Source organism: Lichenostomus cassidix, chromosome 2 (genome assembly GCF_008360975.1).
Source record: "Lichenostomus cassidix isolate B80296 chromosome 2, HeHo_3.0, whole genome shotgun sequence".
Classification (NCBI taxonomy): Eukaryota; Metazoa; Chordata; class Aves; order Passeriformes; family Meliphagidae; genus Lichenostomus; species Lichenostomus cassidix.
The window spans coordinates 3,187,524-3,199,839 of NC_139482.1; the positions used below are offsets into that span (position 1 = coordinate 3,187,524).

Genomic DNA, 12,316 nt, shown 5'->3' on the forward strand with positions numbered 1-12,316 from the left:
TGGAAATGGTCTTTAAGGGTGTGGAGATGGTCTTTAAGGTATGGAGATGGTCTTTAAGGTATGGAGATGGTCTTTAAGTGTATGGAGATATCTTTTAGGTCCCTTCCCACCCAAACCATTCTGTGCTCTGTGGTTTTTAGATATCTCAGACACACTGGGTCCCCTAGAGAAGGCCAAGCTGGAGCAGCTGTAGCTCAAGTCAGCTGTGAGTGTGGATAAATCCACAGATGTGGGGAGACTGAGGCTCCCAGATCGTTTGAATCAGCAGGTTGAATCCTGACGACAGCCCTGGAGAAGATTGCTGGAACGGCAATATAAATGGCTTTGCTTTCCTGCTCTGCACTGGAGCAGGGGCACTGCTGGCCATTCGTTTTGTCACTAAGGCAACTACAGGCAGGTAGGGAGAAGGAAGGTTTTTGCAGAGCAATTTTCCTCTGGCAGCTCTGCAGCAGCTTCCCTAACTCACAAATCCTCGTTTTCCTGGGAGCACAGGAATGCCTGGGTTGCTGCATGGGAGATTATTTACCCCTGCAGTATTAAAAGAGCAGACAGGGGCTGTGGGAGGTAGAAGGGGTGAAGCTCTGGCTGCAGTGTGGTCTGTGCTCTGTTTCCCAGCCCTGGCATGTGTTTCATGGACAAAAATCAGTTTAAAGCCAGGCAAGATGCCTCCCTCCCACCTCCCCCTCCCACTCCCCCAGTGTAACACAAACCAGAAGCTCTACAAGGAGCCAGAATGAGGGAATCAATTACCTCTCTGTCTCTTAGGAAGAAGCAGAGCCTATAATGCAGCTGTTTTTACAGCTGGCAGGACTGCTGAGGATTTAATGCTTTAGGATAATTGATCCCTAGCATAGTTGTTTTTACAGATGAAGGAGGGGGAAAGGGCTTGGGGGGAGGGAAGGGGAAGAGAGTGATAAATGTTTGCGGAAAAGATGTGAGCTGCCATTGTATGCATTTCCCTTGGACAAGCCATGGCACTTAAAAATGATATTTAATAGAGACAGTTTGGAGAGACTCAGCACACAAAACAGCAGCAATTCCAGCCCTTGCTGAGCCCTCCCTGCCCCTGGAGCTGCTGCCATGCCCTGTGTGCACAGAGTGCATCAATCTTTGGCTTTGCCCACACCAAGTGACCAAAGCATAGAGGAGAACAGGCTGAAACACAACCTTCAGCTTTGTTTACTGCCCTGCTGCTCAGTTCTCCCCTCTGACTGCATTATCCACGCTGCCAGAGCAGCAGGTTTGCTAGTGATGCCCTCAGTGTGGTGTCAAACCACGACACTCCTTGTCCCCACTATCTCATGGTGAGGCAGCAGCCAAGCTCGGTGTTTGGGGGGTCAGGGTGTATTATTTATCTATCTGGATCATATCAGAGTCCAGCTAAAACAGGCAAATCCCAGTCCCAGGATGCTGACACATGGTTTTCTTTCTGCTACATACATAATATTTAGGAGTGACTGTAGGGACAGTAAAAAACCCCAGCTGATCATCTATTATTATCCCTACAAACCTTATCAGATGAAATAGTTCTAAGAGCTAAATAAGCAGAGGAGGAGTGAGATAGGGAAATTCTTTGTTGCCTAAAATCAAAACCCAAAACTTGCAAGAGTGTTAAAAAATAAGATAAAAAGCAGGTCTTTCTTGGAGGCTTCCAGGTGCCCCCATGGCTGTGGGCACAACCAGCATCAGATTTCCACAGTTCTTATAAATTTTACAAATTATCATATTTAACAAATATTGTCCAGTTAAAAGAGCAGTTGGTTAGGTAATTTCCTCCCAGATTCTACCCCACTGGAGTTGGTCCAGGGGCTTCTTTGCCACATTTACTGTGTCCTCTGAGATTCTGGTTGGAGAACAAAATGTCCTTGTTGGAGGTTCTCTTCTTGAAAATAAGACTAAACTATTTCAGCAATGTGTTAAAAGGTTAGCTTAGTGCTCTGAAAAGGAGGGAAAAAGGGTAGGAAAAACACTAGAAGCTACAAACAGGTATTAGTAGTCTACAAAGCTATAGAAATAGCTATACAAAGCTATTTTCAAAATATATGAAAAATGTACAGAAAGCAAAAATCTTTAGGCATCGCTACCTCCAGGATTTCTTGAAACATAATGAGGAGTGGGAACTCCATATCTAAACAGAAGTGCCAGTCCTAAAAAGAAATACCCCAATAGAACCCAACTCTGGATTTCTAATAAATAGATTCCAAATTGCAATAAATAATTAAATAAATACAAGAACCAGTATTCCTGTACTGCTCGGTTAGTCACAGTGGTTCTGTCTTGCTTCAAAATCAAAAGGTTTATGGTTAATTTTTTATTTCTTTTTATTTAAATAAATATTTAAATGTGTCTGCTGGGTTTACTTGATTATACATAAAAGTAGTAATTGTTACTGCCATAATTGATGCATAAGGAGAAATAAAAAATAGATTTAGTGTTTTCTTCTGTCTCTGTACAGTTATGATTTGGAATATTGATCTGGTATAATCACTTTTTATTTTTAAATCTATCTTGACACTTATACTTACTCATATCCTCAGAACTGCTTGGCATGGATGTTTCTTTGCTAATGATGTCAAACCCAGAGTAGCTTCTTCTAAAATATATGATCTAATTTTGGATACCATTCAGAAAAGTGGAGGTTATTTTAAGTCCAAAGAGACTCACGTTTGCTCATAGAGTCTGTGGGTGAGATTTTCAGGTAGTGTAAATATTCCCAATGATTTCACCTGCATTCAGTGGCATTTTTCAGATTTATTCCTAAATAAGCAGGTGTGAGATCTGGATGCCTGATATTTTCTACTGTTGCTAACACATCTCCAGGGCAGAAATTCAGGTGTTGCTGATATCAGAGTTTTCCAGAACATGTGTGGATGTGTGTGTGGAGATGATTTCTGCAAACACTGTCCAAATTTGTGACCTCTGTACAAACCTAGTGATGTTCTCATCTGCATCTTCTTTGTCTGAAAGAGAAGGGAAGAAACACAAGATAATTTCAACTGAAGCTTTTTGATAACCCTAAATCATGGAAAGGGAATGGGATGTGGACCAAGATACCCACATTATCCATGAGCAACTAACTGCTTAATTTGTCTGTATTGTCTGAAGAAGGTAAGAAAAATTTTCTGTGGATTATAGTTGAGGAAAAACCTTCTTGTCAGAGATTCTGAATGCTCACACCTCCAAAAGGTTTCAGGAGAGATCACATTTAAATCTGAAAGTCTGTCTATTTCTGATATCAGTTGCTATCTCAAAAAATCCAAGACTTTTCCCTAGAAGCTTCACCAATTTTTTTTTTTTGTTGTAGACAGAAAATGGACAAATAAATAAGAGAAGTTTTGAGAGCTCGTGGTTCAGCTCAGTTGCCAAGTCAGCCACTGGCTTCAGGTCACTGATTTCACCTGAAGTTTGTTAGAATGTTGGGTCTCATTTTTTAATCATGGAGGAATATAGTCAGGACTTTTATTCATGATAAATGCAAACCATTTGATTAATGGCACAGACTCCAAAGGCTGTGTTTAAATGCATCCTTAGCAGAGCAGGACACAGATTCTTGGAAATGCTGTTTATCTGGGACTAGTGTTTTTTCAGACTTTTTTTCAAGTAAGCCAAGAACAGACCTCCACAGACTCTTTGTTCCTCAAGGAAGATAAAACAAATGTTCATCAGATTACCTTCAATATAGAGGGAGTCTTTGTAGGAGGCAGTGCTGGAATCCAGCAGTTTCTGTCCCTGGGTTGTTTCCTGTGTGAAACAGAGAATTACCCAGCAGTGCTTAGAAAGATTTCAGCTGGACCTGTGTGGATGATCATCCCCAGATATCAAAGTGCTCCCTCTGATTTCCTTCCAGCGAGCTGATGAAATCACAACAACTAAAAACACATCATGGCGGGCAGAAAACTACAAGGAGATCAACATTCCCTGGAAATGTGAAGCAGCTGCTCCATAAGGGAAAGGTTTTACCTCTGCCCTGCCCTACTCCAAGAAATGGAAAATAATTCTGGGGTAAAGAATGAGTGAGTAGGTGTGGCTAGCACAGGTCTTTCCCATGAGAATTTTCTCCTGTGTTTTATAAACAAAGATAAAGTTTAGATGTTATTAAAAACAGTGTCTCGAGATTTGGACAGTTCAGGCCTGGCCAATCAGGCCTAGGGGGAGGTTTCTGACTGACCAATCTGAGTGACTTCTGAAGTCTATATAAGTTGGAATCAAATAATAAAAGCTCTCTTTTCTATGGCACACTAAGAATCCGGGTCTTTTTCTCTGCTAGCAGCTCAACAGCGACAAGTGGGAAATGCAGGTTTCTTGGGAAGAATTGCACTTTAAATGTTTGCTCTTTTGACTCGTGTTAAAGCAGAACATTTCACCTTGAGGACTCTGCACCAGCCATGGAGTGCGTTGGAGTTAAGGTCCCTTCAAAGCCATATTTCTGTGCCATCATCCCACTACCTGCTCAGCAGTGCAGTAAATCACATCATTTTGTTACAGCACATTGCTATTGCAACAGGTTTGCCTCAGAAGAAAATGAATCATGCCTTGAATATTGACTCTGTGGACTTGATGTGCATCGACTACAAGGGAGTGTGGGCTGGGTGAGTAATGGAAATGTCTGCATTTAGCCAGCACTGCTTTTGGACAGATGACACTGAGTGCTTGGCTCTGCCCTGAGCTGCCAAACAGCAGCAAGAGATTGCAGAAGGTTGAAGAGCAGACCAAGTGCTTTGGTTTCAAGGGTTGAGGCTGCTGGGAAATATTTATTTCCAGTGTTTCCCACTGCTGCTCTTTTACCTGATCCCATGAGACAAAGGGAGTGAGTCTCACAGATGGGAAGGAGGTGGGTGTGGGCAGATTTGTTGAATATTTTGAGATGCTACAAAAATGGCCTATGCAAAAAGCCTACAGCTACCCACAAATTAGATGCCACTTGTGATCAGGTAACTGAGCACATGGAAAGGCTGGATTTGGGCTACTGAAGTTTATTTAAAATATATGTGATAGTGAGGCAATACTTCCGTTATGTCTCATGCAGAGATTTCAGTCTTTTCAATAATTCTTTCCAAGAATTTCTGTGTGTTGTTCAAGCAATGGTTAATAAATAATTCATGGTTTGGTTTGGATTTTACAACAGGTTAGGAATACTACAGTAGTTTACGTTAGAAAATCATGAATCTAAAATTATTTCAATTAATAGTGGGTTAAATGTAGGGGAATTGTGAGCATCCACTCACCCAACCATCCTCCAAGTCAACATGAAAAAGCAAAGGAATGGTAAAAAATCCAGGAGTTTTTGAGAGAGAGAAACCTGCAATGAAGCTGTTATGATGGAGGCTGTATTCCAGAACATCAGGGAAACAGTAATTTTAACCAAATAATCCTTTAATCTGATTTGGGTTTATTTCCCCAAGACAGACCACATCCCAAGAAAGAATCTTCCCAGGGGGGTTAGAAATTGGACAGTGGGAATTTGAGTGTTTTTGAAAGGAAATTGGATATGTTTTCTCACAGGAACCTTTCAGTGCTCAGGGAGTCAAGCAGCCATCTGACTGCTGTTCCAAAGAAAGGTGTCCCTGTCCACAGCAGGAGTTTGGATCTAGATGATTTTAAGGCTTCTTCCAGCCCAAACCATTCTAGGATTTGCCCAGACATTCACCTCCATCCCCTCTCTCATCCCCAGGTGTGATGTCTCCAAGATCACACCCATTTCTCCTGTTTTCTTCTTCCTTCTCGAGTTTCCAAGTTCTCTTTCTTTTCTTAAATCATTGTTTCCTTTTCCAGGGACATGGAAAAGTTTGGACAGCGTTGCCATTTCATCTCTTTTCCAGTGATGAGGTTTGGCCAAAGAGCACTCCAGCCTGTGGTTGTTGTGATTTTTCTCAGCTGTTTTGCGGAGAGAAAAAACAGCAATGAAAGAATGGAAAGAAAGCAGCACATTGTCATCTTCATGTAAATAGGGATAACATGTTACTTTCCCCTGGCTGCAAGAACATAAATTGCTCCCAGGTTTTGGTGAGCTTTCAAACAAGATGTTTTATTTTATTTTGAAGGGAAGAATCACTGACTGTTAACACGACTGGGGGTGGCAGCATCAGAGACTCTGTGTTTGGCTTTAAATGGGACATTTTGGTGAAATTTAGCATCCACAGAATCAAGAAATCGTAAAACTTTTGTGTTAGAAGGGACCTTTATGGGGGATCTAGTCCAAGCCCCTTTGGGTGGCTCAGAACCCTGACCTTGAATGTTTCCAGGGATGAGGCATCCACCATCTCTCTGAGGAACCTCTGCCCGTGTTTCCCCACCCTTAAAGCAAAAATCTTCCTCCATCTACTCTGACTTTCTCCTCTTTCATTTTAAAGCCATTACACTTTGTCCTATTAAACAGGTCCTGCTAAAAAGTCTTTCCCATCTTTCTTATAGTCCCCACTGAGTGAATCAATAGGAGTTGTTATTGCTGCCTTATGTACTGTAGAGCTGTATTTCCTTGTCAGGGATTTAATTCCTATTGGTACTTTCAAATCATTCATAAGAAAAATCACTTATCTTCTGACACTTTCTGACATCCCAGAGTAGGGATGCCATATAAGACACCACTGAAGTATCTAATTGTGACTTATGGCATAATTATGACATGGCCATGAACGGCATAATGTGAAATGGAATTGTAAAGAACAGCTTCTGCAGAATCACAGAGTCTTTAGGGCTGGAAAAGACCTCTGAGAGCATCCAGATTCATTCATCCAGAACCACTGTGTTCACCACTAAGCCATGTCCCCAAGTGTCACACCCACAGGTGCTTTGAACACTCTCAGGGATGGTGATTTCACCACTTCCTTGGGCAGCCTATTCCTGTTCCCATTCCTATTCCCATTCCTATTCCCATTCCCATTCTCATTCCTATTCCCATTCCTATTCCTATTCCATTCCTATTGCTATTATTCCTATCCCTACTCCCACTCCTATTCCAATGCCTGACCACATTTTCAGGTCCACCTACCCTGGCACAACTTGAGGCATTTCCTCTCATCCTTTTTCCTGGGAGAAGAGACTCATCCCCCCTTTCAGGTAAGCCTCCTTTCAGGTATTGTAGAGAGCAATAAGAGCTACCCTGAAATTCCTTTTTTATTCCAAGCCATAGGAGCACTGGAACTAAATCAGGCAGGAGATTTTTCAGGATGTGAGGCAATGAGCACAAATTGAATTACAGAAAATTCAACTTAAGCATAAAATACCTTCTTTGCTGTGAGGGTGATCAAATACTGGAGCAGGTTGCCCAGGGAGATTGTGGAGTTTCTGTTCTCAGGAATATTCAAAACCCTGTAAGAAACAGCCCTGGGCAACCTGACCCACTTGATCCTCCTTTGATTGGTGTCATTGGATTAGAGACCTCCAGAGATCCCTTCCAACCTCAAATATCCTGTGATTCTCTTATATTTAATAAAGATAAATCTGGGGGCACAGAAGGCCAGCAGGTGTATCCATAGAATTGTAAAGGCATCAGGATTATGTGGTTTAGGAGAGAGAAGTAGAAGGATGCACAACTCATTTTTAACTCCAAGGTTGCTCTCACAACTGCTAGGTTTTATTCTAATACATTCCCTGTCTTGATAAAACTGCCTGAAAATTGGTTCCAACAATGGACTGGAAAACCTCCTCTCGCTAGAAATGTTGTTTATGGATAGAGACCACCATATTCCAGAAAACTGCAACAGATTTACAAACATAGTCAGGATTTTTGCTGTACAATATAAGTGATTATTTCTAGAAATGAACTTCTAGCTTCATCTTTTTTTGAGAATTACCCTGCCCTGTAGCCCTTCAGAATCAAAACACAGCAATCCATTTCTCTTATTTGGAATGAAAAATATTCTAGCAACCCATCTCTATCCAACAGGATGAAAATTTCCTGGCAAACAAAATTGCATTGAAATGTCAAAAATTATATTAGTTCTACTATGACAACAAATACAATTGCTGTTGATTTCCTGAATTTGTAGCTGTCTTTTTTTGGCTCTTTTCAAAGGCTTATTTGCAGGAAGGAACTAAATAAAAATAAAAAAAAATACAAAACAAACCACAAGAAAACCCCAACCAGCCAAACAAACACATTGAAATACCACTAATTATAAATGATATTTCACAATGTACCACAATAAAGAAATTATGATATTCCACTGCAACAGAGTGTTTTAAGTGTCAGACAGGGACAATTTGGGAAATTATTTGCTCCAAAATTGCTTCACGATTTTGAAGAATTATTGTAGTGACATGTTAAGTGTGACAAGAAAAGCCAATTCCCAAACACTTGCACACTGTCATATTTGAACAATGGTCCATTAATAACATTTTCATAAAATCTTTTCATGTGATTAAGGCTAAACACATGAGAGACAGAAATGAGAGATGATTTGTTGCTGTACCTTCTCGTGCTTTCTTCAATCCACCATCTCTCCAGGCAGAGATTTAATAAACAGACACTGATTTGGGAAAAAATACCAATTTGATGGTTTGCAGTCAATATAACTGACTGACAAGGTGGCCTTTGTGTTTCCTAGATTTCTCTTGGAGGACAAATGCTTAATTTAGAATCATGGAATGATTTAGGTTGGAAAAGTCCTCTAAGATGATGGAGTCCAAACCACTGCCAGATCCCCCATGAAACCATGGCCCTGAGTACCACATCCTTATATTTTTTAGCACTTTCAGGGATGGAGATTCCATCACTTCCCTGGGCATCCTTGTTTCAATCCCTACCACCCTTTCAGAGAAGAAATCTGTAAGACAACTGCTCTAAGAACATTCATTATGGTGAACTACTTACCAACTAAATAAAATGTTCGTTTATGAAGACAAAATTAAATTGCTTGGAAATTCACAGGAAAGAAAAATATCCTGTTTACAATCCTTCCCATGTAAAGCTGGTCCAATTCCCTTAAAATCAACTGGTCACCACTTTTTCTTCTCTAAGCACATTTATCATCAAAAAGCCTTGACTACAGGATGGAAAAGAGTGACAGTCAACATCCCAGGAAACATTTTGGGATTAGGGGAAAAATTCCAACCCGCATCTGGCTAAACCAGAGAATTTTCAGAAGTTTTTCATTGAAAGCCAAAAGGAAGTGATCCATTGGAGAAAAGCCAGCAGTGTGTTGGTTGGAACCAACACCCAGGAGCATCAAAGGGGTTTTTAGGAGCCAACACTTCCAAAAGCTAATCATTCCTCAGTTCTCAAGGTTGTAGAGGAAGTCTGTGGGAGAAATTGGAACAGATCCTCTGACCATTTTGGGGTTATCAGCCACCCTACAAACAGTCATCTCTTCTGTAAAGAGCCAGCCAGATTGTCACCTCAATATGCTGAAATCTGCGGCTGTGTTTAAGTTATTCATTAAAAACTAGTCTGGAGTTGACTCCCTGAGCTTTCATTTCTCTGAGTTTCCCTGCACAGATTAAGATTCAGTCTTGAAGAAAATGCATGCAAAGTAATGTCCAATGGGTCAAACTACACCTCCAATGCACAAATATGCACTGACAGGTTTTTTGAGGTTGTGTGATTTAAAAAAAAAGAAAAAAAAAAAAAAGAGGTGTTGTTACTGCACCTGCAGTTTAAGGATTCATAAATCTTCATTGGCCAAAATTTGTTTTCTGACTCATGACTTCTCGTGATTTATACCTCAACCTATGCAGTTTGTCACGGAAGAGATTTCCATACAGAAAATGGAGATGTGAGCAAAGTTGAAATGCAACACTTGGAACGAATCAAGAACATTTAGATAAATTACTCTGATTGCCCACTACTTGTTCAGTTTATAAAATCCCCCAAAAAACAAGAAGACATTTTCCAGAGCAAACTGTCCTTATTCAGAGTGGTTTTCAGCTGAAAGTGGTTGGCAATCCCCATTTACCTCTGCTCTGCTCTCAACACACGACAGACTCATCCATCTTCCCCACAAGCACCTCTTCACTCTGGGATGAAATGCAGCCACCCACAGCTGAATGTCACATCACAGGAGTGCACAACTCGTAGGAAATGCTTTGCAAATGGGAAAGTAGGCGTGTTTGTCTAAATCCTCAGTCTTGTAAACTGCTCATCCTCCTCTCTTCCCACACAGCTGTGCTAATGGTTCACCTACAAAGCCACTATTGAAAAATCTGCATAAAATTTTTATGTTTAATGTGTGTCTGTATTTCCCTTCTCTTGTATCTGCTGTGACCCTGATTCATCAACTCACCTTTCACATATTGCTACAGACTTTTGAGTCTTAGCTACACCATGAGATGAGCCCAGTTAAGAGAATTCACACTCCCATCAGCTGTTTTCCTCTTTTGGTTTGTTTTTTTTTTTTTGGTTGCTTGTTTGTCTAGCAGTGATTAAGGTTGCAGTTCCATTCATTAGTGAAGTGTATTAAATGGTAATATCAATAACTGACAACAGCACTGCCCTGGGACTAACTGTTCCACAAATCTATATCAACAAGGCAGAGAAAGCTTTTTGAACATTGTGTTTCCAGGCATGGTGGAAATGTTTATTCCCTGCTTCCTGCCTGGTTCAGGATCAATGTGAGGGATAGAACAAGACAGAACCTGTCAAACACAGTAGGACTGTGCTCCATGATTTCAAGTAAAACTGTCTTAGACTCAGAGGCACCAAGATAAGTTTAGCTGGGTTTGGAGGGAAAAAATAGATTACAAAAAATCAAAAAGAAAACAACCATCACTCCTCCTCCATGTGAATTGCTTGAACAAACATCACTGACAAATTCTTCAGGTTCAGGATTCTGATATATGCGTAAAACTTGTACTCTTAGAAATAGAAATTACTTAGAAATAGCTCCTAATACTGAGTTTCCAGTAAATAATTCTCCATTTTGGGGACTTTCTGTGACAGACACTGTATAGAGATGTAAAGCATAACTCCTCAATTCTGTGAGACTCATGAATTTCCTATTGAAGGCTGTTCAGCAGCGTTATAGTCCTTGCTTTCAGGAAGCATTTCTTGATCTTGTATTACATTTTTATATTCCTTCTAACACCTTGTCCTTTTAGAGAAATTAATTGTCCTAACAGCCAGGAGAGACGGCAGCTGTAAAACATTTGGTTGTTGTTGATGGGTTTAGCTCCCTTTAAGAAATTCTTTGCTAAGAGAATTGGGAAATTTAAGGGATCACCTGGTCCAACACCACCCTCCCCAGTCAAGACCACTAAACCAAAATCCCACGTGAGACGATAAAAACAATCCTGCAGGTAGCTCTACGGAGGTGCAAAAGCAGCTGTAGTGTTTCTGACCAAATGGGGAGTTGGATATCTCTGGACTTACTATAGCAAAGCTGGAGAACATTTATCACATGATTATTTCAGGTCCAACCTCCCACTTCAAGGTGTCTTGCATGGGAGACAGGAGCTTTATGAGTTTTTGCAGTTTGCCAGGCTTTAAGGTAGCTAGCTCCCCAAGACTTAGTCCCGTTCGCAAGATTCTTTGATATTTGGCCGATTAGTCTAAAAATACCATTTATTAGACACAGAACATAACAAACATACAAACATAGAACAGATTGACATACACAGACACACAATGAATACATAATTGCAACACTGTAATAGCTAAAATGCAATTATGGGGTAAAAGCTTGCTTGAACTATAAAAATAGTTCAAAAAATGCAAGTTAAGAAATGCTTGCTTGAACTATAATGCAAGTTAAGAAAGGTACCTATAAGTTAGCCGGAATAATACAATTTAGGAAACCAATGATCTTACCAAATCCAATATTGGAGAATACATTAGACTTCCTCACCAAATCCCGTGAGAAGTAACCACAGAGCTGCGTCCAAGCCCAGGGGAGAAGACTTTACTTTACGTTCCAATGTCCATGTAGAAAAGCTTCTACCTTTTCTGAGATTCATGAGCTTTTTTAGGAAAAAAGTATGTATTTGTGGTCACTAAAAATTTCTCACCTTCTCTCTACATTCCACAGGGGAGTGTCTTTTCAGACTTTCAGTCGCCAGCACCAGGTAGCTGTTGATTAGGCTATCAACCTAAATCTGAGCCATCCATTTCCTGGGACCGATCAGGGAGAGAGAGAAGGGGGAGGGGGGAGCATCCTGCCACACAGGGGGGTTCAGACTTTGAAGTGAGAGCAAAACTCAAAGCACAGAGATCTTCTCTCAGGCCCAGGGTGGTGTTCTTGGGGTGTCCCATGCAGGGCCAGGAGCTGGACACGATGATCCTTGTGGGTCCTTTCCAACCAGGATATTCCATGGTGCTATGATTGTCACAGTGACCTGCTGCAGAAAAAAACCTGTTGCATCTCAGCTCCAAAATCTGCAGGCA

The 12,316-nt window shown here is 40.8% G+C and overlaps 1 protein-coding gene across 2 annotated transcripts; it reads right to left on the bottom strand.

The window, feature by feature from the left end:
* Positions 1-2,444: 2,444 nt before the first annotated feature.
* Positions 2,445-10,007, bottom strand: LOC146440722 (uncharacterized). Of its 2 annotated transcripts, XM_085053934.1 has the most exons (4): positions 9,894-10,007; positions 5,648-5,874; positions 3,672-3,741; positions 2,445-2,960 (listed from the first exon to the last, which is right to left on the bottom strand). In XM_085053934.1, the coding sequence occupies exons 2-4, from the start codon at positions 5,801-5,803 to the stop codon at positions 2,830-2,832; spliced, it is 357 nt and encodes a 118-aa protein (XP_084910060.1). In that variant the 5' UTR covers positions 5,804-5,874; positions 9,894-10,007; the 3' UTR covers positions 2,445-2,829. The 2 variants fall into 2 exon arrangements, with proteins under 2 accessions (XP_084910060.1, XP_084910061.1); XM_085053935.1 differs by lacking the exon at positions 9,894-10,007 and having other exon boundaries at positions 5,648-6,250.
* Positions 10,008-12,316: the final 2,309 nt, after the last annotated feature.